General features: G+C 37.5%; 1 protein-coding gene across 4 annotated transcripts in view; it reads left to right on the forward strand.

The window, feature by feature from the left end:
* The window catches only part of MAP7D2 (MAP7 domain containing 2), an 82691-nt gene extending 62880 nt beyond the window's left edge, over positions 1-19811 (forward strand). For 2 of the 4 annotated variants that reach the window (XM_030469150.1, XM_030469153.1), the window contains 11 exons: positions 2079-2227; positions 3281-3402; positions 10348-10580; positions 10925-11051; positions 12274-12478; positions 12624-12728; positions 13949-14002; positions 14870-14948; positions 15579-15765; positions 17331-17610; positions 18198-19811. In XM_030469150.1, coding sequence (XP_030325010.1) covers positions 2079-2227; positions 3281-3402; positions 10348-10580; positions 10925-11051; positions 12274-12478; positions 12624-12728; positions 13949-14002; positions 14870-14948; positions 15579-15765; positions 17331-17580 — 1511 coding nt within the window. In that variant the 3' untranslated portion in view covers positions 17581-17610; positions 18198-19811. The remainder of the gene's footprint in view (positions 1-2078; positions 2228-3280; positions 3403-10347; positions 10581-10924; positions 11052-12273; positions 12479-12623; positions 12729-13948; positions 14003-14869; positions 14949-15578; positions 15766-17330; positions 17611-18197) is intronic. The other 2 variants (XM_030469151.1, XM_030469152.1) reach the window with 2 other exon arrangements.
* Positions 19812-27076: the final 7265 nt, after the last annotated feature.

Consider the following 27076-nt stretch of genomic DNA (forward strand, 5'->3'; position numbering starts at 1 on the left):
AGAAGGGCAAAGGTTTAACAGCTTTTTTTAACTTCTTTGAAAAAAAAAAAACCCAACCCCCAAATGTCTATCTGCAAAAGGAAGCACTTTTTCAGAATAAAACTGGTCTGACAGTGTAAGACTGATCATCTTTATGATCAGTATTTTCATATGGCTTGGTTAAAATAGGCTCAAGTGCTGCATCTGTGTTTTTAATACAAAGCCATATAAAAATCAACTGCAAAGTAATCCTACTTTGTGTGTTACTACTTTGTTGCAGTGCATAGGGACATTGGTAATGAATGGCTCTGGAATTGCTTCCTTGTTTCTACATTAGAAGCAGCATCTGTTGGAAGCAGAAATGGTGCCATACAGCACTTGGCCCATGAGAAAATTTCCAGTTTACTGACTGCTCAGGGATCAGCTACTTCTAGGACTGAATAAAAGACAACTTGAAATTATATTAGTATATTCTGCTTAAAATTTTGAGGCTAATTTCTGTGCTGTATTTGATATTGAAGAAATCAACAGGGACTTCCTTTGTCCTTCCCCACTTGTTTTGTTTGTAAACTTGCAGCTTCATCTCTCGCTTCAGGATCTTAAAAGTAGCATGCTGGCATGTCTGACAAGTGTACAATGTGGTCTGTAGATTTCTTTTTTCCTCTCAGCTGAACCAGGAGTGCTGATTCTGGGAACAACTCTCTGAACCAGCATCCTCTTGTCATTTCCTTGCAAGGTGATCAGGCTGTACCACAGGTTGCAAACAGCATCAATACTCAGTACTGCCAGTAACTGGCAGCAAAAGGGCTGAGGGTCATCTCCCATTTGTGGTCTGCTCCTCTCTGTAGAAGTCATTTCCTGAACAGGGGAAAGAGGGTTCTTCCTTTTTAAGAGCTCATGTGCTGTTGTGTGCACATGATGTCATCGTGTTTGGGTCAAAATTGCTCTGCTCCTGCATTTTCTGTAGGGTTAGAAATGAGGACTCTCTTTTTTTCTGGGGTAATGCATTATTAATGTCACTCTCAGTCAAGATACTCAGGCAAACAGCTGTTATTGGATGCATATAATGGATTTATTTTTTTTTACAGTTTAAAAATACTTAAGTAGTATTACAGTTTCTGAACATTTTTCTTAATATTCACTGAACTTCTGAAACCTGATGAAAGTTAGTCAAAGAATAGAAAGCTCCACTTAAACTTAAAAGCATACAAAAATGCTTCATAAGTCATTTTATAGGTCTGCCTGCAATTAAAAAAAATATTAATTTCTTTATGGTTGAGCATAATTACTGCTTTTCTAAAATCAATATCCTTCTTGACTTCATCTGAGTAAGACTTGAAAGATGTTATCACGTGGTTACTATTAGTATCTGTCCTATTAATAGAGCATATACTCTGTTGATTGTTCTGTATGTACGTGAAAGTTTCATCTTAGAAGGCAATATGAACAAAAACAGGATTAAAATATCCCATTTAAAAAACCCCGAAACCTGTTCATATTGCAAGTAAAGAATACCCAGAAAGAGCTGCTCTGCAAGCTCTAATGCATGTGTCACACTCAATCTGATGTCTACCCCAAATTACATTGACTGAAATACCTACAGCAGCATTTAGTTTAAATTTAGACTTGTGGGGTTTTTTAATTTTATTTAAGTATTATTTTAAAAAGCAATTGAGGTATTTAGGAGCCTTTGTTTAGGCTTAAAAAAACCCTTTAACGTTTCCTGGTTTGTAGTATTTGTTCAAAGGTCATACAACTAGAATTGGTTGATTACTCTTTAAATCAGTAGCAAAGGAAGCTGGGCTTTTCAGAAGTGAAGAGAATCACAGTCATAGTCAGATGATTCAAAATGTATACAAGTAAGAGAGTGATATTGTAGAGATATTTGTAAAAAGTATTAAAAATCCTATAAAATGTTTTTCAGTTGACATTTTTAGTAAACATGGGATCACACTGATGTGTTATATAATGTCATCTTTTGAAAAACTTTAAGAAACCCCAAACGTTTGAACATTATAACATGAAAGTATGTTTTCTCCTCTCCTTTACTTCCTGTCTGTGCTCCCTTTTGCTCTTGCTATTGTACTATAACTCTTTAGTATTCCATATCTGTCCTCGTGTAGCACCATCTAGTCCTCTTAAATCTCCCTACAAGCCTTCCCCCACCCGAAGCACTGAGAGAAAGAAGGCGACTTCACCCTCCACTTCTGATGCCATGAAAGGAGCAGCTGTAGCTGAAGTTACTCAGGTGGGTTTGCAGTGGTTTTGATATCACATCTGAGTAAACTTATGTGGCTTCTGTTTGTTATCTTTCCCTTTACATTCATAAAAATAAAGTGCTACCCCTGTTGTAAAAAACAGCAGTGAGGAAGTAAGCTTTGCATGCATTTCTTGATTTTGTGTTCCTCTTTAGCAACATTTTTGGATTGTCCTCATCCTGGGAATCAGTGTTGAGCACTGGAACAGCAACACTTTTTTCTGGCACTGAAATGTTTCTGGACTTGCCTGTAAACTTCTGGGAATGAAGATGACAGATAAAATCTCTCTATTGAGTATGACTATAAGTCAGTCCAATCTTGCTGGTAAATTAGCAGGCTTTGCATATTTTGAAAGCTGTCCAAATGTATTGACAGTGCCTCTTGTCTTACACCAATTGCTTATCTCTTTCTGTGGACATCTTTTATGCTGATTGCTTAAAAGTTGTGTTGCTGATTGACTTTAGTTTCCAGAAGAACAAAGGCAAGCCCTTCACTGAGCCTACTCAATATAGAGCACATTTCAGAAAATTTGTGCTGGAGCTGTAAAATTCACGTGCCCTGTACTAGTTAATAGCAGGGGGAATTATACCCTCAAAACTAGATGCAGGTGAGAGGACTCAAGATGGGAGGTTAAGATTTCTGTAGTATCTGTCTTAGGTGTGATTCACAGTGTTAATTCCTAGCAGCATTTCTGCCAGATACCTGGGTGCGCTGCTGTCTAAGAGCTGTTGCAGGGGTGTGTAGAAGACTTTGAAAATGCCACCCAGTGCTACCACCCCTCCTAAGAACTCTTAGGCTCTGAAGTGATGTTACTTACCTGCAACTTCTATACTGTGCCCATGCAAGACAAGAAGAGGGGGAATTATATCTGTGTAGATTAAAAAAATGCACCTCAGTTGTGAGCTGGTCTTTAAAGAACTTCTGTCTTAAATGTATTTTACACAAATCTGTTTATATGATCTTTGATAGATCTTTTTAATCATCAGATACATTTTTCGTGTGTTGGTCCTAATTGTGGAAACTAAACTGAACTCTGTTTCTAGACTGAGAAGGTAAAGAAAGAGAAGCGACCCACAACTCCATCATCTGGTATGGGATCTCCTCTAAGAAGGGCCGATTCTCCTGCCGCCATGTCCAGAAGATCTGCATCTCCTGCAACTCCTAAGTATGCTTTTCTTATTAGTGGTCTAGTATGCTGTGAGCTTCTTATTACCTATGAAGAGATTACCTATGAAGGTTCTTGAGGAACTTCTTTTGAAGTGTTGTGTAAAATCAAGTTAATTTTAGTTATATGTATGCAGGTATACAGATAGAGATGTAGATGAACACATGTAAAATTGTGTTAGTGGTCACTAGAAACAGTTCTCTGCCTTTTCTCAGTATTTTGAAGTTACCACACTGCATTTCATGATAATAATTCATGATTCATGTGAAGTTTTATTTAACATTTATTTTTAAACACAGTTTTGTTTGTTTTGTTTTGGAGAAACTCTTCCTAGTGTGAAGAAATGCACAGAACATGAATACTGATCAGAAATTCAGTGTTTAAAATTTGCAGCACCTATTGCTGGCATTAGTATCTGGTTCCATAAATACACTTAACTTTGGGTCATCTAAACAACTGGTCTTTCAATTGAAAAATTGCAGTTCTTGGTTCATGTTACAGGGCCACAAATGCTCAAACTTTCAATATGGCTTATACAATGTTTTCAGATTCTGAACTACATAAATTTTGTGACTAATGGAATTATATGAAATGTTAGTGGCAATCAGCTTATTTCATGACAGTTGAGTAGATCATTGTTTAGTGGCACTTCAAAGTGTACAGAGAAAAGTTTGAGCTATAAAAATCTATGTTATTCTGTGAAGAATGATATTCCCTGTTCAGAATCCATCTTTCGGTTCAGTCAGACAGTACAAAAGACATAGCAAGAGACAATTAGGAAAAATGTTTGGTGAGAAATGGATTGCTGAGGGTAAAGCACTTCTTGATGGGCAGACATTTACAAGTCTGGTATAGCCCATCATAGACGTATCAGGGGTAAAAAGGTTTTGTGAAACACACAGGCGTTTAGTGCTTCTTGAGATAATATGCCTGGTCTGAACTAGTAGTACTGATTTCCATAAAAGCTTCAGCAAAGATGGTCACCTTTTTTTCCTAGAGGTGCAAATTATGAGAAACTTTTTATAGTAAAATGTTTTCACGCCTATAAGGAATATAAACTACTGTTTTTAGAAGAAGAAGCAAGGTTGTATGGAGGAATTAAGAAGCCTGCTGATGGCTTTCTTTGTAATTGTTAGCCTCAGTAGTTACCCTTTTTTTCTTTTTTCCTCCCTCCCGCTCTTCTTCAAGAGAATCTGATGCTGACTACAGCTAGAAATATATTACTGAACATCTAACCTTAACGTGGATCATTTAGAACACATGCCTTGACCTTTTGAGAGATACAGCAAATAGAATTTAAATCCGTGTTTATTATTGTTTGCAGAAAAACAGTTCTGCTACAGTACTATTGAAATTTCCCCCCAGAAGTTTAAAATTTAAAAGGGCATTCTGATCACCATTTTATTATTATTATATAAGGATACACATTTCTTCATTCAACTCAAATGCCAGATAATAATCTGGCTGGCCAATGGGTTTAAATATAGGCAGTTAGTTTTTCTGAACATTCCTGTAAACTGTATAATCTTGTCTTTTCATTTAAGTTACCTGTGGAATTTAAGTGTACCTGTAATATGAGTAAATATACAGATAAATATTAATTCTTTTTGCAACGTGACGAACCTTCTACATATTTAATCTTTCTCCTTCCAGCTCACCATATGGCCAGAAAAATACCCTGGAAGAAATAATGCCTATTGTACATCATTAGTAGTTAGTGATCCTACACAGCTCTTTGACTTGGAAAGCTGTTGAGGAAACAATCAGTATGGCCTAGTGATTTAGATCTTAACTAGCTGTATACATTTTTCTTAACGTGACATTCCAGTTTTCTTGGCATTGTTTTATTTACCAGTTCTTCAGTTATCTTGGTTTGTGAGTGATAGTTTCTTGTCTTCCTTATATGTTATTTCTTTATTTATGAGAAGAAATTTCTTTTTGTCATGGTAAAGTAACTGAAACGGGCACAAAAAAGGCAATAAAACTTCAGCCTAAAGAGAGACAGTGACTAATTGCAGAATAGATTTGTAGTAATTACATAAATAAAATACAAATGCTTGAACATGCAGTTTTTCCTGAGAGAGAGAAAAAAAAACCTCAGTCCGAAGCATAACATCCATGAATAAGTGTGGACCTAAATAGGAGAAAAGGGGAAAAAAATAAAATATGTTGAGCAATAATTAAAAAAAAGGAAGGAATTCAAAGCTTGAAGATTATTTGAAAAAGTAGCTATTGAGAAACATCACACAACCAGGAAACCTAAACTATTGAATACAGCGTGGGTCAGTTGGCAAAGATGAAAGTTAATTGATTTAGTGAAATGGGATAATTGAGAAATTACCTTTTATTTTTACAATTGCTTTCAGATACTGATCATGTAAAGTGCTCCTGTTCTTCAGATCTTTCACAAGATCAATAGCACCAGGTTTTAGATTTTTTTTTTAAAGCTTTATCTTTGAAGATCTCTATATTAATCATTTTATTCTTGCAGTATCCCTCAGAGAGTAGTGAAGTGTGCTACCTTATAGATGGGCAAAGCACTAAAGCTTGTGTCCTTCACATGTCTTTGGGTAAATAGTTCCTCTGAAACTAAAGGGGCCTGGTGGAACCAAGGAAGTAGAATTTAGTTTTAAGTGTCTTCAGAAAATCCATAGTATAAGCCAGTGAATAAAAATGGAAGGTTCTGACAAGCCTCTGTGTTACTTTATTTTGCCAAAGCATTGCTTCATCTGAGTGGGAGAAAGGTGCAAGGGGAAAGGGAAAAGGAACTACAGCATTGGATGTGGGTGGCTCTGGGTTCATTTCTAGTTGCCAGTCTGTGTCAGTGTCCTTTGCTCACAATTTCACTACCTGAACCTGCAGTCTGGGAGTTCTTTTTGGTGACATCCCACTGCAGCTGTTGGGACACACTTTGACATCAGAAATCCCCATTCTCAATCAAATTACAGAATACCGATGAAGTATAAGCCTACAGTAGTACAAAAAAGTCTGAACTTTTTTTGAGTTTTAAAAATGACCTGTTAGAAAGGAGTCTGCATGTGGTGAATTCCTCACAGAAGTAGCTTCTATGTTCAGCAGTGACCTAGTTTTAGATTTTACTTGATATGTGCTACATTTACTACTCTTGATCTTTGTTTTGCCTTGGAGAGATAAAAACAATGGATAGAATGTTGGATCACAACTATTTTGAGGTTTTTTTCAGCAACTAGATAGAGAATGTGCCAATTCAAGATTTTGGAAACATCTGTAATAATACAGCTATCACAATAATTATTCTATAGACCTATGCTGAGTTAGTGCTCTTTTAAGCAATTTAAAAGAGAAATAAATCTTTCTCGGGCTAGAAAAGATCAAAACTAAGAGTGAAAGAAAACTGGTTTTGAGAAAATATCACAGGTAACAGGGAAAAAATGTCAGAACCCAGGAACAGCTTGTAATCAGAGCAGTCTCAGAAAGCATTTGAGAACATGCAAGTCTTTGGTGTGGTTTCAGCAGAGCTTTTGCTGAATTAATAGGGAGACAGGACAAAAGGCATGCAGCTCTGGCATTGCTGCAGATTTGTCATTTAAAGTCAGCCTTCTGAACTGCTGTAACCAGTGACCTGTCACGTACCTGGCTTTTCAAGAAACGTGTTCAAGCTGTTCTCTCCCCTGCTGTTTATGGACAAAATTGGATGTGACCTCTGACTCATGTGCTACATGTACTTTATTTTCTATGCTTAGCAAAAATAAGCTCAGAACTCCTCTTGTGCTCCTTCTGAGATATTTTTCTACAGTATGGGCTATTCCTCTTTTAATTAAATAAGAGCATTGTAATATAAGAATCAGTGGATCCTCAGACCTGATAGAGGTTCTTGCAGTGCATTGTAGGGATCATGATGAGAATTTCTTCTTACAAGCTGTTGCCTCCATGTCAACACAAGGTTTCCACATTTTTATCAGGGTTTCATTAGATCCTTTTCCTTTTCTCCTAAGACAAAACCAAAACATTTTGTCAATCTAAGCACCCCCTTATGCAAGTGTTCATAGATTTCCCCTTAGTAATCCTATTTTTCTGTCTTCACAATCAGGTTTCACCCTCTCTGTTAAAAAGTAGCATCATTTAAAATAGTATTATAAGTATTGTTTTTTCCACCAACAATTCTGCAAGTGTTTATGAATGTTGAGGATGCTGAATTGGCAATGTTTTAAATACAAGGTGAAAACTAGTGTTCATTTCATACTTTCTACTGGCATCCAATACGTCATTTTAATTTTCTGAAAAAAAAATCTTATTCAGGATGAGCTTTCTCAGCTTTTCATGCCTCACGATACACCGTTGTCCTTGCAGTAATCTGGTTTTTTATAGGCTTCCCCCTTATATAGCTTTAAAACAAGCAGAACCATGCTTTGTTACATGTTCTTCTGGCCAAAGAGCTGTTGGGGAAAAAAAAATATGTAGGTCTAAAAGTTCAAAGATGAGTTGCTCAAATGATAGATTAAGAATATGGTTCTAGTCCAACAGGTAAGCTGTGTAGCCATTGTCCTCTAATTCCTATGCAGTGCAAGATGCATAGCTCTCATGACTAGACTCCTTCTTACCTCTTTAATTTGTCATGTCTTTATTAGAGAACAATAACTTCTGTGCTAATACTGAAAATGACTCGGCCTTAGTTATATGCCTGGTTTGCTCCTCCTGTCACAACAAGTTAAATAAAAAGCATTGCAAGGAGTGTGGGGTAAAGTTGGAAATGTAAACCAAAGAGAAAAAGGGACTGTGCTTTGAAGAACTGTCTGATTAACAAAAGTATACTGTGTGCTGCAGAGAAGCATAAGAAATGTTGTTTGGTTTTTATTTAGACTTTGGTTTTATGCAATGCAGTTGGAAGTTACTGTAATGATGTACATCCAAGATGTACATATGTAGGCGGGGTCTTGACATACCTGCCTTTGTCTTTAGAAGGACCTATATCCTCAAGAGAACACTAATGACAGTGCTAAATCCAGATCTGGTCAACAACAGCTGATCTAATTTCCTTATCCCATTGCTGTTTTTATAAGAGCTGGAAACAGAATTACCTGTCCACATCTTCCCAAGCTTGTTTTTTGTCAGGGAGTAGCTGGAGCAGACTGCCCTGCAAGGCAAGGTGAGTCAGGAGTCATGGATGGTAGCCTGGCAGACAAGAACAGGGACTTCACCCACAGGACCCTATCCTAGAGCAGACAAAAAAGCAACCAGAGCAGGTGACAAGGGCCAGCCAAGAGTCCAGGGATGGCCAGCAGAGGCCTTAAGGAGACTGCTCCAAAGACAAGTGAGGACATGGGGTCAGTATCAGCAGGTTAGGAGGCCAGGTACTGGCATACCTATCACTTAGCTTAGGCAAGGACCAAGTGCAAGGATCTGAGTTGGCAGGGAGCTCTGGGGCCTCCAGGCAAAGGGTAATTTAGCTGGGTGCTACTGTTCCACCAGCCGAAGGGGTATTTGAGTCTGTGATGGCTCTTTAATTATAGGTGGTGCAGAGCTGTGCAGTTTTTTCCTCCCCACAAACTGGGCAGCTCTGAATGAGTTCCCTGTGTTCTGATGTCTCAGCCTCTTTCATATGCAGCATATTATTGTGGAAAAGAACCCTTGCTTTTCCTGAATTCTTGAACTGGGGGGATGGGGGCAAGGAGTTGAAAGATTTAATTTTATTGTCTGCTCTGTAATGCATATGCTGTTTCAGTTACAATAATCTCTGGCCACACAATACTATAGCTAGATCTGTAAAAACCTCTTCACTCCAGTCCATTCATTTGCATCCATCATCCATGTTTTTCATGCTTGTGGTCTTCCAAAATGAGTGTCAGAAAACATGTTATAGTAAATGAAACTCTATATATTGTGTAGATAAAAAAAAAGTGATAAGGGATAATACATTTATTTCATAATTGCAGGACCATGAGGAAGGTTAAAGCTGTATGTATAATGTTCACTTTAATGTAGGTTTATTACTTCTAATGGGACTCACATAAATCATTATTTTGAGATTCTAATCTCGTTACTTCCATACCACTTAGTCACACAGCCCAGCCTCTCTTGATGTTCTAAGTATTTAGTGCTGGTTACTCATGCTGTGTAAGTAATGAATGGTGTTTGGGTGTAGTTTTCTGTTTCCTGATAATCTGCGCTCCCTAATGAGCACGTATTTTAAGTGAATATCAAGTATACTTTTCCTCTCCACTTTGCCAGAACTGACTTTGAGGTTATTGTTCCACCTAAAGTATGCAAGAGCCAACTGACCTGTCAGCTCCGTCACTGTCACTTGCTGCCACCACCACAAGTACAGCCCTGTGAAAGATTGCAGGGGATGAGTTTTGAGCCTTGTGTCTGTTGTGCTGGTGGCAATTAAAGTGCTAACAGAGACAGTGGAGCTGACTGCACAATGGCTTGGTCAGTTCTGTCTCTTTTTGTGGTGCCCAGCTTTACCTTGGTATGCAGTAACATTTGGTGCTATTTTAGGAAATCTGGTACTAGTAGAGAAAGACCATGCTTAAGAAGGAGGTATTTAGGTGAAAGCAGCACACCACAACTCATTAAAATCACTGCAGAGAGAAAACAGCCATAGCTTTGCTTTAAATGTTGAGGACTACTGAATAAAGCAATATTGACGAAATTGTTATAAAATGGCCATTACTAAAGTAATTGGGTTTAGGTAGTCCGTATCTGTTCACATTTTCTTTCCTACAACTTGAGCAGTATTACTGTTTTTTTAAATGAGAATTTTCTGTAATCATTTGTACTTGCATGCCAGTTCCCTGCATTTTGGGTTCTGATTGTTTACATCCAGTATATGCAAGTGCAGTATTGTGCAAGCAATTTATAATCCTCTGGAGCCAGAGAAAGGAAAGAGCCATATATGTGAGGATGGAGTTTGATTTGAAACTGCAGAATGTATGACCTGTTTGATTTTTTGTTTTACCTCATCAGGGCAGTCTCAAAGACTTATCCTCAGTCCCCTAAAAATGCCAAACAATATCCTGCTTCTCCTGTGAAGCATCGTGCCACTTCTAATCTCAACCAGGAAACTCCTAAAAAGAAAGCAGACAAGGAGAAAGAAAACATCAGTAATCAGAAATCCCCAGGAGCACGCACTGATGATGCAGGTCAGGTGGCTTCTGAGAAGCTTGTGCCTTCTGCAGGGAAGACTGAAAATAGTGAAGGTGAGTCTTACTGAAACAATAAATTGCAAAGTATTGTGGCTTCCTGAGGCTTTTAAACTGTGATGAACTGGGATTTTTTGTGAAACTGCTTAATCATGGACTTAAGAGAATGTGGAAAGGTACATAATGGAACAAGTAAATGAATAGTTTTCACCAGGTGTACCCACATCTGAAAAGCCCTTATCTATTCCATAGTCTTATCTGCTGAAAGTGGTAAGGTGTGTTCTTTAAAGCAAAGGTGTCATATCAGTGTGTACCAGGCCTGATTTAGGCTCTGTGTGAGTGTGGAAGTGCTGAGCATTCTCAGTTCCCTGCCTAACTTTCCACCCTTGGTAATCTCCTAGGGAAGATCACAGCAGGAACAACTGATGCAGAAGAAGCCTCCAAAATTCTGGCTGAAAAAAGACGACAGGCCCGCCTGCAAAAAGAACAAGAGGAGAGGCAGAGACAGGAAAGAGAAGAACGGGAGAGGTATCTCTGTTCCTTTGAGAGAATTATTAGCTACTGTTTTAAACTGTATCACTGAAAATGCTTGATGGATTTAGAATTAAGGTGGGAGCTTACATATAAGTGTGAATTTCTTTCCACTTGGACTCATAATTCATTAGTTTCTTCTGCAGTCTTTATAACCAGTGCAGGTAGAAAATAATGATTTCGCCTCTTTAAGAAGTCTGAAGAAACTGTTACTCATTCAAACACTTCAGGTTTGTGTGGACATACCTGAATTACTTAATTTTGTTAAAAAAACATTTGAGACAGTTTTAAATGAGCTGGTTCATTTAGAAGAAAGTCTTGCAGTAATAGTATATGCCATAAATAGCAAGGCATATTCAACAAATTAACCTGAATCTTATCTCCCTGTCCAACTCTGTTGAAGGCAGTTGAGGGCTTGAAGAGTGTGGGTGCAAGGAAGGTTGCAGTGTCTGTGCATTGAAATTCTGGCTCTGTTCTGGGAGCAAGCCTTCAGGTTTTTCTCTGCATGGGATGCTGGTTGCAAATGTCAACAGATTACACCCTTCTTTCAAGCTCTTAATAGTAAATGACTAAACCTAGTCTAAACTGAATTTTGTCTGTCTTTTTGAAAATATGGTGAGAAGGGAAAATCTGGAAATATTTTCTGAATCTCTGATAATCTAGGATAAGAATGATCAGTTGTCAAAGCAGCTTTTGAATGTGGTGACAAAGGAGTGTGATGTCCCTGAGTGGTCCAAGAGATCTCACAGGTGGAGTTTAGACACAGTTTTTCTGTTATACCACTGTGTTTGGTGGATTTTGCTGCTACTCATCCCATTTGTGTATGTTTGGCTGAAACAAAGGAAAAAAAGTACTTGCTTGTTTGTAGATAGCAGCATTCTTGGTATGAAGTAGAGGGGAAGAGGGATGTGTTTATTATTGAAGCTTTAATTGAAATTAGAATAGAAATGTTTTCTTTGACACCTTTTTTTTTTTCAAAGGGAAATTTTAATTTCTAGGAAATATTTTAGGCAGCAAAAAATCAAATGAAAAGAAAAGTTTGATAGCGCCCCAAATTATGGGCATGTGCTGAACCTCTCTGCTCTTTCTTGCCATTTTTCATTACTACATGCACCAATGCATACATTACCAGTTACAGCTGATTGCCTGGCATACACACTATAGAGTTCATGCTAAACAAGATGAAACCTTTTAAAGATACTGTTATATCATTTTGCAGGCTTGAAAGAGAAGAACAGAAAAGAAAGGCAGAAGAAGAAAGACTTCGTGTAGAGGAAGAGGCACGTAAGAAGGAGGAGGAAAGAAAACGTGAAGAAGCAGAAGCTAGAAAAAAGGTGGAAGAGGAAGCCAGGAGAAGAGCCGAGGAAGAACAAATCCTAAAAGAAAAAAAAGAAAAGGAGCTCCAAGCTAAACTTGAGAAACAGGTACCATCTCAAACACAAATGTGAAATTTTACATACTTATATATGTATGCCAATATTTGTATACATTAAAAAAAATACTTCCTAGTATCTGGTAATCTACCTGAAATAACTAATGACTGTATTGTATTTTACACATTTTGATTAGAAGGAAGAAGCAGATATGAAAGCCCGTGAAGCAGCTGAGCAGCTTCGTCTTGAAAGGGAACAAATCATGCAGCAAATTGAGCAAGAAAGGCTGGAGCGGAAGAAGGTAGATACTGTTGTCTCATTTAAGATAATTATTTCATTTCTTGTTAAAAATGCATGACCCAAGAAGTGCCCAGTAGTATCTGAAAATAATAATCTGAAGGGATTACAGGTTGGTATTTATGCCTAATTTGGTGTTTGCCTCTTGCATGTGGATGTAAAAATTTCTAACAAAGTGGAATTGCTTAAGCCAAAGAACTTTCTACTAGGTACTAAACAAACAAAATTAGTCTTTACCCACAAAGTTAAATGCCTGAGACAAACAGGGAATGCCATGCCAAGGCAAACATCAATTCCCGCCCAACCCAGGACATCACAGACTATTGAGGAAAATGAATGACTTTGTTTTTAAACTTACTCAGCAAAAGGTCCATGTCATTAATTGAGAAAGCTAAAGTGATAGACAAACAGGTTTTCTCCCACCTGGCTTCTCTCTGGTTGCATTATGCTGAGGCATCAGGGCTCTTAGGGCACTGCCACACAAGGAAATGGATGGAGGTGCATAATTTAGCTTTATCTACTGGTATGTGGCAGGAAAGAAAGAATAACTGCAGCGCTGCAGACCTCTGGCTGGTTATAAAAGGTTGTCTTTCCATATATGTTATTCCTATATGATATTTTTAACTGTTTACCACTGAGCTGGAGGCATATTGCAGTTGCAGATCAGAATACCAAACCAAATATCTTTGTCTTTATCAAATATCTTTGAATATGAAAGTTTTTTTTTCACAGTATTGTGAAGAGACAAAGTTTGAGAAGTTTGGGATATTTTTAGTGAACAAAGAAGTAAAAAAAAAACATTTTAGCGTAATGCCTTGCACATTTCCAGCAAGAAAAACTTCAGATATTTCATTTTAGTCTTCCATTCCAACAAGCATAGTTATTTTTAAATAACTACTTGGAAATAGTGAGAAAAGCAATATCTTCCAGAGCTGGAGCACAACTCATAACTATAAACACCTGGCATTAAAATATTTGTCTCTAAATTGCATCTATAGAAAAAGTCATGTTCTGTGAGATGTGATATATGAAAGCCAGCTCCCAGATGTCTTCTGTCTTTTGTTTTTCTTATTATTCTTATTTATCTTCCTTTTTTGAGACAGACAAGGAAGAGTTCATAGAAGTAAAGTTTTTCATTTTTTTCTGTTTTTTCCCCCCTTTATCATTCTCTTTTGTTAAATATTCCATCCATCTTCTTATCCTTGGATTTATTTGGATTTCTAGAGAATAGAGGAAATAATGAAAAGAACAAGGAGGAGTGAAACACCAGAAATAAAGGTATGAAACAGTGCATGGTTGCAAGGTTTTTTTATTTTGTTTTCTAACCCCTATGTGAAAATTAAACCCTAGAGTATTCCCATGCCAGTAGGTTTTCTTGGGTACACTACACTTAGATTTTAGTTTGATTTTGAACCGAAAATGATTGCTACTGCGTCACAGTTATTGTTGTGCCACTGCTGCAGAGACACAGCTTTAGGCAGCTGCTGTAGACTTCCCTCCCTCACGATCTATCAAGGTGGCAAGAGCACATTCCTGGAAGCTGGAGCTGTAATGTTTGCTGCAGTGATGTATCTTCTCCTCCTTTGTACCAGACAGTGAATTACTTACTGAGCTCTCTGTGGTAAGCCCGCCAGGAATGAAAGATTGAGAGACAGGCAATTGTGTTCAGCTAGAAAGTGACAGAGTCAAGTTTTCACTTCTATTCTAAGTTTTCTACTAAGAAAGCTGTTTCTTCAGTTACTTGCAGAGATTTCTTTTTCTTTTTCTTTTTCTTTTTCTTTTTCTTTTTCTTTTTCTTTTTCTTTTTCTTTTTCTTTTTCTTTTTCTTTTTCTTTTTCTTTTTCTTTTTCTTTTTCTTTTTCTTTTTCTTTTTCTTTTTCTTTTTCTTTTTCTTTTTCTTTTTCTTTTTCTTTTTCTTTTTCTTTTTCTTTTTCTTTTTCTTTTTCTTTTTTCTTTCTTTTTTGTTACTCCAAAAAGAAAAGAAATGCTATGCCTCATTAAAAAAGCTGGGGGGGAATTCCTCTTGCTGTCAGTGGCCTTTGACTGCCCCATGGCTCTGGGCATTCTCACAAGTTTGAAGTCCATTCAGTTCCATGAAGGCTGCTGTCCTTTGTCTAATACAGTTGACTCATTACTTGATTACAGAAGGAAGAGCCAAAACTGGAGGTACCATCAATTCTGAATGTGGAAAAGCAACCAAAGACCCTTGTTCTCAGCCAGCCAGGTAAAATTTGCCATATTTTTTGACCTGCTTTCCCAGTTAGTTCTTCCAGAGTTCTGTTATCTCAGGCAGAGCACTGTGTGTTATCTGTTATCACAGGTTCTTTGTTTTCATATCAAAAAGAACAGCTACCTTTGCATAAGCAACAAATGTAATCTTAAAAACTGGAGATTTAGCTTTATTTTGCTATGTAAGCAGAAGCAGAAGAAAGTTTCTCTTTCATTTTAGTACCTGACATAGCATTTCTTTAAATGAGAAGTTCCAGTCTACCAATAGGCTCGATGCTTGGTAGAAAATTTTTGCATGCATTTAAAGCATTATTAAATAAAATATACCAGTAGGGCACTTTTCTGTATTTTTTTTTTACTTTCCCAGGCTAAGACTTTTAGTACATAATGTAAAAGATATAAAAATCTCTTCTTATTTCTTCAGGTTTAAAAGGTGAAGCATAAAGAGCAGTTTTAGAAAAGGCAATTTACAGTATAGTATGAGTCATAGGTGAAACCAAGCCCTCCTGCAATGTCAGTCTTCATTTCTACTCAATCTGTAACTTAAAAGCATTTGCTATTTTTATTTTTTAACTATTTAAATAAAGAAGTTGCTCCTGTCATGATTTCTGACCTTGTTTTATAGAGATCAATGGATTGGCAACCTGCCTGAAAAATAAAAGCTTAGAAAGTGCTGCGTCTGTAATCCCCTCCCAAGATGTAGTTGCTAATGGACTGAAGTCAGTTGCAGGACTTATTCAGCTGGAGGCTGTTGATGGGAAATCTAACAGCATGGAAGATTCAACAGATGAGGTTCAGTCCATGGATGTGAGGTACAGACCATATCTAGCAATAGAAATTGTGGAATTCGTATCAGACACAAAGTTTTCTGTTTCTTTTGTTAATACTTCACTGTTTTGCTTCTTATCTACCATACAATGTGGCAGTCAGGTGTTTACTGTGGTGTACTCTGCTCCTGTCAGCCACAAATTGGTTGCTTCAGAATGGAGTCAACAGAACCTCCTCTCGCTCTCACATATTTGGTGATTGAATCATCTCTTAGGGATTCCATACAAGGTTGCCCAGACCTTTCAGATCTGTGAAAGTAGCTACTGTGTATGCTGTCAAAGGTCACCTTTTTTTTTTTATTTGTGTCAAGACTGCATAGTTATGATTCATGAGCTTTTTTCCCTCCATACAAACAGAATAAAGAAAATCATTCATTTAGAATTTGTATTTAACTGGAATAATGGTGTAGAAATCTGTAAATAACTTTGTGTGTGTTAAATACTGTTGGATTCTGATGGAAGGACTTCTGGGAAAGAAGAAAGTTTATAATTTAAGGCTGCTATGAGAAAGCTAGCTCAGAATTTTAAACACAGTTTTCATACAGTGCTTCCTTAATCAGGAAGCCAACTTAACCTCTCATACTTTTCCAGTATTTCCAGTAAATCTGCATAAACAAATAAGAAATGCCCTACTGGGATAGTCTCAGACACAATCAATAAGAAAAACTAGTTAGAGAGAGCACATGAGCCCACCACTTTCTGCAACCCAAGAACACACAGAAGTGTTGCATTAGGGATGTTAGAGAGCAAAACTCATCCTGCCCTCTGAAATATCCACTAATAGAACTGTTTATCCAGCTTCTTTTTCAACCTGATGATAATGTTTGCATCCAGGACCTCACCTGGCAGCAAGTTCCACAGTACAGTAAATTAGGTTCTTTCTAATGTGCTAAACATATTCTCTTTCTGGTGTTATTGGGACCCTATAGGTTTTGTGTTGCAGGACTTGATGTGCAATAGTTATGCCCTCAACTTATTCACCAATATTTAATGGTTTAAAAATCTTCATGAAACTCTTTCTCTGCTTTCTCTTCTCCAAACTGAAATGGTCTAGCCTTACTAGTTTCAGCAAAGCATCAGCTGGTAGCAGCACTTCTTAAATTAAATTCTAGGATTTTTAATGTCTGAAGTATATCACAAAGTCCTGAAAAAGAACTTTTTCTTTAAGCTGTGAAGTGTTAGTACTTTAGGTAAACATTTACAGGGTCAGTAAATATCAGCAAGATGCAATAAACATTTAACCAAGGGAATGGTGCAGCAACTAAAATACTGGGTTGGCAGTAAACTACCAGAAATGTGTTTTTAGGAGAAGAGTGTTCACATCACACAGCTGTGGCAAACCTTAATCTTTAAGGAATATGGGTGAGCTACAACCTTCCATTCAGTACAGGGAACCGCTTTTTGTTTGGATTGGGATGTATTCTAGGAAAAGGCTTGCTTCAGCTGGTCTTAATTAGTAGTTTTTGGACAGTCAGAAGATTATTTTCTTTGTAACCTAATGAAAAGGTACACACCTCTTACACTGCATCTTTTGTTTATCTTCTCTATAGCCCAGTTTCAAAAGAAGAACTTATCTCTATCCCTGAATATTCACCCATGAATGAACTTATGCCTGGGGTTTCTTTGGACCAAAATGGGACAAGTAACGCCAAGGCTCTTGAAGATCTCTTGGATTTCACAGGCCAAGCTGCATACTCCAAGATGTCCAGTGACACCATTAGCCTAGATGACTGTAACAAAAACCTGATCGAGGGATTTAACAGTCCAGGACAGGAAAATACACTTAATTCTATCTGTTGACAACCTCACTTTTCAGTAGAACCGATAAAGGTACAGTATTGGGATATACATCTTACTTACAATAAGTTTCTGTCATTACTTATGAGCTTGTTAGAAAAATACAATAGTTGTAAACAGCATATGCAGAGAGGGGAAGGGACCTGATCTCTTGAATATGTAAATTCAGCATAATCTTTTCATATTTGGAGCAAGTGGCATCATGCAAACTGAGCATATAGTAGCAACTGAAAGCATCAGGTAAATGGAACTTTTCCTTTATGCACTCAGAATATAGTGAGAAGAGCCACGCTTTTTTCTTAATTAATATAATACTTCTCCTCTAAGTCTCTGGAGCCTATTTGCACGAAGGAAACAGTTAAAAGTGGGGCCAGACTAGAAAATAGTTGTTATTGTTGCTGCTTGCTCTTTGCTGCTTCTGTAAATACTCGCAGCAGGGTGTAGAATCACTTGTCTTGGAAAGCCAGCAAACAAGATGAAAAAAAGCACAAAGTAGTGACAATCTGAAGGTACAATGTCACAGACAATTTTCTTGTAAAAAGTGTATTCTAAATTGCAAAACTGAGGTCACATAACTTGCACAGCTGACTTGATATTCTTCTCTTTCTTTTAATTGACAGAGGTAGCAATTTGTGGAGGATATGTATCCCTGTGATGCTACTGGCAGTAAAATATAAGCTTGTCGCTTGAAAAAGTTTCTGCAGTCCTTGAACACTGGATTTCAAATAATCAGAGCTGAGTATAACTTTGTCTTCCCAGGGAATATGTTAAATAACTGGCTGCTTCTGTCAGTAACCAGTGATCTAGAGCCTCAGTAGTTTCCGGGAAGACTGAGTGTGCATTAGAATTTGAGCTTTAGCTGCTAACAAAGCACTTATTTTTTCCTTTAATGTAAAATTCATCTCAACACTTCACTGTGATTTTTACCTGTGCGTTTTATTTTAAAATGATTCCTCCTTAAGCTTTATCATATATCTGTTTAGACATCTTTTTCTTGTAAATAATTATGAGATTTGCCACAGTGCATTGAAATGAAAAACTACTCTGTTCTTCAGTTTTGTGCCTACCTTTTTTTTCTTTAATAAGGATTTACTGGCAACTTTTATGCAGGTGTATAATTCAAACCTGTAGCTGAAGAGGCTTGAAAATAGACAGCTGCTGGAATCAAAAAGAGCCTTCTTACTGACTGTGGAGTGTGGGAGTTACCCTGTTATGGTTATGTTGACACTTTTAGTCACTAGTGGCACTTACTGGTTAATATTAATTAGTCTGGGAGCAACAATCAACTATGTGTTTTAAAACATACTTATGTAACACCTGTAAAAAAAAAGTAGGCAAAATGCCTAGTGTAATCCCTTAATACATATAGTATAGCTGTAGTAGATACAAGTTGAGTGGTCGGGGGTTGAGGTAACATGTTAATGTTTGACAGTGCAGACACTTGGTTAGTATGAGCAGGGTTTCTATCATGTTGAAAATTATTTAGGTTTCCTGTAGGCTCAACAAACCACGATTCAATCAGCAGCAAAACAATATGCAAATGTTGCAGCAGAAATACAAAGGGTGAGACACAGGGAATGTTGCTCGCACCCTTGACAATTCTCTAGGAATCTGTATGGAAAAATTCACATTGAGATGTATAATATCTATGTGCCATACAATGTTAACTTTATTTCTGTTGGTGAACTATGATAACTTGATGCTAAATCATGTGCTGCTTTGGGAACACTTTTGTCCAAGTTCCTTATAAAGAATAAATTATAAATACAACTCGCTTCAGACACTAACACAAACAAAGTGAAAACTTGGACGGGGGGGTGTATCTTGATTTTTTTTTTTTATTTCACATATTAAGGAGTTCACAGTGTAGCTTGAGCTCAGTTGTAGCCCCATGCTAGTGCTTTTTAAAGCCAGCAATGGGAAAGTAACCAATGACATTATGTGTGATGTATAAAGAAAACGTAACTCCAACAACCCAGCTCTATTTATGTTAGCGTACTCCAGAGAAATACTTTAGCTGTGCAGTAAGCTGTAGCATGGTACTGTGTCTTCCAAATTAGTCCTTCATCTATTTCCTAAATAGTAAACAAACAAAACCAGTTTGTTTTGACGTGATACCTTGTGTTTGACAAATGTCACATTATATTTTATTATGGTGTCATTGTAGATTTCTGTATTTGCATGACATGTATAGCATGTATAAAGGTGAAATACATTTTCATTTATGAATCTAACCTGTTTCTTAGCTTTTTTTCACTCCCAGAAAAAATATGACTAAAAATACATGCATGTTAATTTGTTCCAAGGTGTTTTCTGAAGGATATTGTAATACTGAATGGAGTGATTGTCAGTGCCTCAAATTATTTCACCATTATTTCCTTTGCCATATACTAATTTGCTTTCTGAGGTCTTCCCAATACATGGAAAAAAATGCAGACTGGTGGCAGAAAAGCTTTAAGGTAAGGGCTTCCAAACTGTGGCATATAGGATGCTAGTGACTGTATACAAGCTGGTTTGCAGCCACAGCTTCTGCTTTCTGGGATATTACTTGGCAAAGAAAACAAGGAAAAGAAAACCTGGAAGGTGTGGCTGATAGATGCTGTTCTGTTGAGTGTGCAAGAGATGTCCTGTAAGGGTACCCCTAACATAGATGCTGAACTTCTCTTCCAGCTTATGTGCATATACTGCTGCTTAGAAAGATGCCAGCCTGGGGATGCTATTAGTTTGCTAGTAAAATATTGGGAGGGAAACAGTCTAAAATTATTTGGTTTATTTTTTAAAACATAATTTCAGTCAAAATTAAAAATTAATCTGCTTTTATTATGAATATATTAATATTTTCCATGGTGCGATAGTCCATCTCATTCTTATTAATTCCTGAATGATTCCTGTGATTTGTCCACTATATTATTGACCAAGATTACAGGAAGCATGATAAGTGAGTGTTCATGAAGAAGTTTCTTGCATATTTTTGTTATGTTTTCAGATGTAACCCTAAAAATTTGGCTGAATATTTGGAGGTGGTTATATTAACTGAAGGGTTAAATGACATCTACATTTTGCTTTTGATGATGCAATTTCTTCATACCAACATTAGTGTTTGTGGCTGTGATTCAAGCCTGGGCAATAAACCTTCTTTTTAATTTTGTCAGTGGTCTTGAAGCTGTGGTGAAGAACCACTAGTGATTCACAGAGATCCTTGGTAGAGCTTTTCTTCTGTAAAGCACTTGGAGAATCAAGCAGTGAGAAGCAGCAAGGAAAAGAAGAATAGAGCAGTGACCCTTGAATGGATTTTAATTAAAGCATTTATAAATGAGTGAATGGATTCTTTTGTCTACTTAAAACATGAGCTGCAAAACAGGATTGTACACATGAATAAGAATCAGACTTCGCTTCCCTCTCAATGCGAGAACCATGTAAAAATTGAAAAATAATGAAGTTTTTCAGGCTGTCAGTTGCCCCCCAAAACAATGAAGAATGGTTATTTACTTGCGCTGCCTCTGTGTGCATGAATACGTATGAATATCAGTTACCTGACATCTGGGGATGTTGTTTTTCAGTATGAATATTAAATTCTGAAAAAAATTGTTAGGGCTGGGCCACTCTGCAAAAACCTGGAAAACAGAATGTCTATTATGACTGAATGTGATTTTCTCTGGATTTTATTTTTATCTTAAGAAAATAAGGTTTTAAATTAATTCAGTCTCTTCAGAATACATACACTTAAAAATAACAGAAAAAAATAATAGATATATTAAGAGACATAGATGCATTTTTCTTATTGATTATTAGTGGCAATAATACCAGTGCAGAACACTGTGAGCCACAATGTTTATCCTCCTCCCACTCTTTTTTGTCCTGTCATTTATTTTACTCTTATGATCTCCTACAGCTGAAGAGTAGGTGATGCTAGTCACTCAGCTGGACAGTTTAGCTTGCCTGTTGAAGCAACATATTAATTGTAGAAGCCTTTAAAATTGCAAGCAGAAACACTAGGAGAAAGGATGTTCAAGCTTTTAAAGTAATTACAATTAGTATAAGAAAATGGTTTCTTGACCACCAGAATAATTTTTGACACTTGTTTTCTTCTCAGTTGCCTTGTTTTTCCTCCAGCCTGTAGTAGAGAAGTATAATGATGTGTTTTATACTATTTCTAATGATTCAAGAGTGAGTTAGTAATGTTCTTAAACTGTTGGGTTCAATGGTAACCAAAGGCCTGAAATTTTCAGGATAGAAATCAACGTTCTGAAAACTAGTGTATGATGGTCACTTGGAAGCTTTGCAAAATTAGATGCGTGTCCCTGCTGAAATCAAACCTTAAATCATTTCCAGAGGAAAAAAAAAAACCAACTGTGATGCAGAAGATACTCAGTGAATAGGAAGAGATGGTAAGCAGTGTGCCGTGTGATTTATCATGTCCTTGCTCAAAGAATAACTTTTGAAAATAGTTGTGTGAATAGCTTAAACCAGATGCTGTGCACTATTACCTGTATCCTGCTATATCTAAAAGTAAATGGTAGTTCTAGGTGATTGATGTTGTACAGAAAAAGACTCAAGAACCTAAAATTACATCCCTGGAGAAAAAAAAATAATGGCTGTGAGAGATGTTCACAATCAGAGAAATTATTCTGACTGTATATCCTCATTTTTTTTTGGTAGCAATAACAGCCGCTCTCACCAAATTCAATACATGAGCAGTGTATAGTAAACAGGATCGGGTCAAAATCTGTAAAACCACATTAACATTATGTTCATGCATCCTTTTTCAGAGTAACCTCTCTCTTTTAAAATACGTGACAATATTGTCTGAAATATTAATAGCTCCTTCAATATTCAGAGCTATGGGGAGGTTATACCAGTTTTCACTGTTTTCTTTTTGTTTTCATAAAGCTCTTGCCAGTTCAAACACACAAATCCAATAGAATACAAATTCTGGTGGTTGCCTGCTGGAATGACTTTGTTGTTTTAGTTCCTGGACAAAGACTGTCCACATCCCAGCTGGCAGAGAAACAAAAAGCCCATGGAATCTTTTGGAGACTGAATACCTGCAGTAGTGTGTCTGGGACAGCAATGAGACACCACTGGGAAGAGCCATTAATATAATCCTGGTCAGAAATGGCTAAAGGTTCCCCTGGTGAAGACCAGGTCAGAATTTCTAACCTTACAAGGTTACTTTATGCTGATGTTCTTGGGTTTGTGCCATTTGTTAGGGCAAAAAAAATGTCCTGCAGGAAATGAAACTGTGTGAAGTTCCAAAGGCTGGGAATGTGGCGGTTCTTGTTGGATCCCACAAGGATGAAGTAGAGATAACACAGTATCAGGTACAACTACGTGCATGCAGAATTGGTATGGAAAAAAAAAAAAACAGAGAAAGGGAGAGGGAGAGGGAGAAGAAGAGAAAGGGGAAATAAAGCACCAGCCAAGATCGAGGGTAAGAGAGAAAAAGAAGAAGAAAGTCACCATCCAAGGATCCAGCAGCACCCTGATGTTTTGTGGCAGAGAAGAGGGGGATGGTGGTCCCATCCTAGGAGAGTCTCTCATCCTTTTATATGGTCAATTTTTTGCTGTGCCACAGCTGCCAACCAGTCATTTGTTCTGACTTGGTTTGGAAGGTTCTGTGGAGTGGTCACCCCCCTTGTGGTTTGCACAAAGTCTCTAATTGTCTCCAAGTTTTACGGCCTCCTCTCTTATCAAGGCACTGTCTTTTCTCAAGCATTATTGTCTTCCTTCTTATCAAGGTCTCAAGTTGTTTCTTCTCAAGACCTTTAGACTGTTTGAGACAAAGGCATAACTCATCCCACTACAATCTGCTAGTGGATTTAGCAAATAAATTATTTTATGGAATGAGGGAAGGGAATCAGGATGGGTGAAGAAAGTAGTAGTTGCTAAGGAATGCTAAGATACTATGCATGTATTTACTACCAAGTAATTACTGTTAAAATTCCTAAGTCAAATTAGTATCATCATGCCTACAACATCCCATTTAGCTGGACATCTTCAAACTTGGTATCTCCTTCTGACTTCTTGTCCTGCTGTTTTACTGCAATTTTTCTTTCTGTCACCTTTGTGAGATCTGGCTCCTACACAGGTGAAGAAATGCAACCTCTCTGCGCCTCTGCTTCCTTCTCAAATTAATCTGCTGTGGCCTCTTCGGTGATAAGTGTGGTTCAAAGACTTTGCTTTTTAAATCCTGTTACTGTATTTATGCCACACATTGGTGTTAATTCATACACGGAGATTGTTTTCACTGGTATATTGCCAAAATCCTGGTGAGTTCATACAGGCTGTATGCCCACTGGCAACAATGCAGCTTTCACATGTTATTACAGGAAAGTCATGATAACCTCATAAATAAAACATATGGGCATAATGACATCGTGAGATCCCAGCCTTGCTGAAGGCTCTCTTTAAAGTGTAATTTGGTGATAGTATCAGAGCCAAGTCATGCAGTCAGTCATCCTCTCACGTTCCTTTGGGTTTTAATTAAATGATTACTTTCCTTAAATTTCAAAGCTAAATAATGTAGGACCTATTTCCTCAATTAAGGAAGGAATCATTCATTATCTGTTGTTCTGAGCCTAGACTGAAAAAAAATATCACCATTCATGGAAAGTCATTGAGAAGGAAGTCCTTACAACCGAAATTGTTTGGGTTTTTTGCTTTATTCTGGATCAAATTATTTCCTTGTCTGGATGAGGTTTGAAGTTATTTTGATGAGTAACTAATTGACCTAAGCACCAGTGTCTCGGTCTATCAAGTAAGAGAAAGAGCTGACTCTGGTTTGCTCTTAGTGTCTTAGAGGTTTTGCTAATTTTGTTCCACTCACTGATAGAGATAACATCATCATTGTTATTATTAGAAGAAGCAGAAGCAGCAAACAAGTAGTGTGCCAACAAGCAATTTGGGAGCTTGTTCTCATTTCAAGACAGGAGACATGCTTTGTGGTTTGGTGAAAATAATTTGATAAAACTCAAAAACCCAACAAACAACAAAAAAACATACAAGCCTGGTAGTGCTAAAGGGCAGGGGTAGGTCAGAAGTGGAAGAAGAAAGCACAGATACAGAACTCCTCCAAAAGCAGAGATCAAAGTTAATTAAGCTGTGCAAGTCATACCAGGAGGTGTAACAAGATAGTGATGTACAAATTTACATCATCCTTAAGGGAAACGTTTCCCTGTAGATACTATGTGATGCTGACTGATAAAACCATGCTTACCCTTGGGACAGCAGTTCTTGCTGGTGGGTCTTGCTTTGTCTTGATGTTGACTCCACCAGACCCTCACTGCTCTGACATGCTTTTTCCTCTTTAAATATTACAATCTATGGTCTCTGTTTGCAGATATCCAAATGCTTTGTGCTTGACCCCCATGCTCACCTGCTTCATTGTTGACTTTCAACAAGATGAGAGGGCATGGTCTTAAGTTGTGCCAGGGGAAGTTTAGGTTAGATATTAGAAAGAATTTCTTTACGGAGAGAGTGATCAGGCATTGGAATGGGCTGCCCAGGGAAGTAGTGGATTCTCCATCCCTGGAGATATTTAAAAAGAGACTGGATGTGGCACTCAGTGCCATGGTCTGGTAACTGCAGCAGTAGTGGATCAAGGGTTGGACTCAATGATCTCTGAGGTCACTTCCAACCCAGCCGATTCTATGATTCTACAGAGTGCTTTAGTGCTGTTTGTCTGGTGCACCTCAGTGGGGTACAGGCATTCAGCAGCAGCTGCTGAGTTGGTGAGCCTGTCAGTTCAGGAAAGCCTGGGCAGCACCTCCCAGCATGGCTCAGGCTCCCTTGCTCTTGTGCCTGACCTTGCCAGGGAAGTTTTATTTCGACTTAAAAAAAAAAATTGAAAATTAACATAATACAGTTCAGCAAAGTACTGTGCCAAGTGTAATGTTTTATGCAGGAAAAAAATGCCTCCATGTAAAAAACTGATACACAAGATCTTGTCTGCTACTGAGGGATTGTTTCTGCCTTTGAATTCTAGGTGACTTCATCATTTCCAAGTACTGAGCATGCAAACCACAGCCATTGCAAAGGGAATGTTTACTAAATTAAACATTAAAGGAATAGGAAAGCTATTCTCCATTCTAATGATACTTAATTAGAGATAAAAATGGAAATAGATTCAAATAATTAGTCTTAATAAGCAGTAATTGCGAAGTCTTGTGCAATAGAATAGCTGTCACAATTTAAAGGAGGAGAATAATGATGCTGTGTAACTACAAATAGACACTGCTTTGAATATTAATCTAATTTGTAAAGTATATTTATGTTCTTGTGTTCTTAGACTACATGGTCCCAACCACTGAGACCCTTCTGTATCCATTGGGATACTATGTGTCCTGCAATCCATCATGATAAACATATAATGAATCAAGATCATCTGAGATGAATTCAAGTAAATAGGTTGACAATGACATTAAATAATTTTAGTTTATGTAACGTAGAAATTTATCTTATGTACACAGAGGTGGATTAAGTGAATGTAGTGCTTTGGCTGGTTTTTTTTTCAAGTGAGGTGTCTGCTTAGTTTTAAATTTCAGGGTAGCACTAGCCCCCCTACATGCAGAGAACAGGCAAACCATGACACCAAATGAAATAGGGAATAAAATAAAATCTTTTTTTTTTTAATTAGTTGCACTTCCATCATCTTGAGAATGAAACCATAACTACCCATATAGTGATTATTCTGTATATTTTAAGAGGTATGCCAAACTGGTACTGCACGTTATCAGGTTGAGCTCCCCAGGCTGGCCCAGGTTTCTTTGGAAAAATGCAGATTAACAGCATCTGTCCACTTTAATTTTGCTTGCTTCAACTAAAGCTCACTCTGCTCAATTGCATGGCAATTATCTGGGATTCCTTGTGTTTGAGCTACTCTAAGAAAGAACTGGGCAAGACCCTGCAGACACTTAAAGACAGCAACCAGATTTACAGCTGTGAAGAGAGATTCCTCAGTCCCGCTGACAGCAACTCTGCCCAGTCTGGAAGGTGGTGATCGGAAGATAAGGCTCTGCTAAAAGATCAGTCCTATAAAAGGAGGGCAAGAAGATGTCAGCAGACCACCTCTTTGATGTACACTTTATGAAGGGAATGACAGTAAGCAACCCTTCCTTTCCACTTCTTATCCAATGTCTAACTTCACCCTTTTAGGCCATGCTTTGAGTCAATTTAGCACTGTGGCCCTGAGATGGATCAGAAATGTCAAGACTACATAACACGGGGTGCTGACTGGCTATTTTTGGGGGGCTTAATTTAACTTGCTTAAAAAGAAAAAATGTTGACAGGCTAACTTGGTTTTGGCAAGCTTTACACCAGATCAGATATCCTCTGCCTGGGCTGCTGTAATGATACCGTATCACTATCACCCATCTTCCTGCAGCTATTGTAAAAATACAAACCCAGCATCAGCTCTGTTCTTGGCCGAAAACAAAAGCGAGTGCCCGCATCTGATCTGAAGTAAATTTATATTAATGAGTTGACCTGCCAATACACCAAA

The sequence above is a fragment of the Calypte anna genome, chromosome 1, assembly GCF_003957555.1.
Source record: "Calypte anna isolate BGI_N300 chromosome 1, bCalAnn1_v1.p, whole genome shotgun sequence".
Classification (NCBI taxonomy): domain Eukaryota; kingdom Metazoa; phylum Chordata; class Aves; order Apodiformes; family Trochilidae; genus Calypte; species Calypte anna.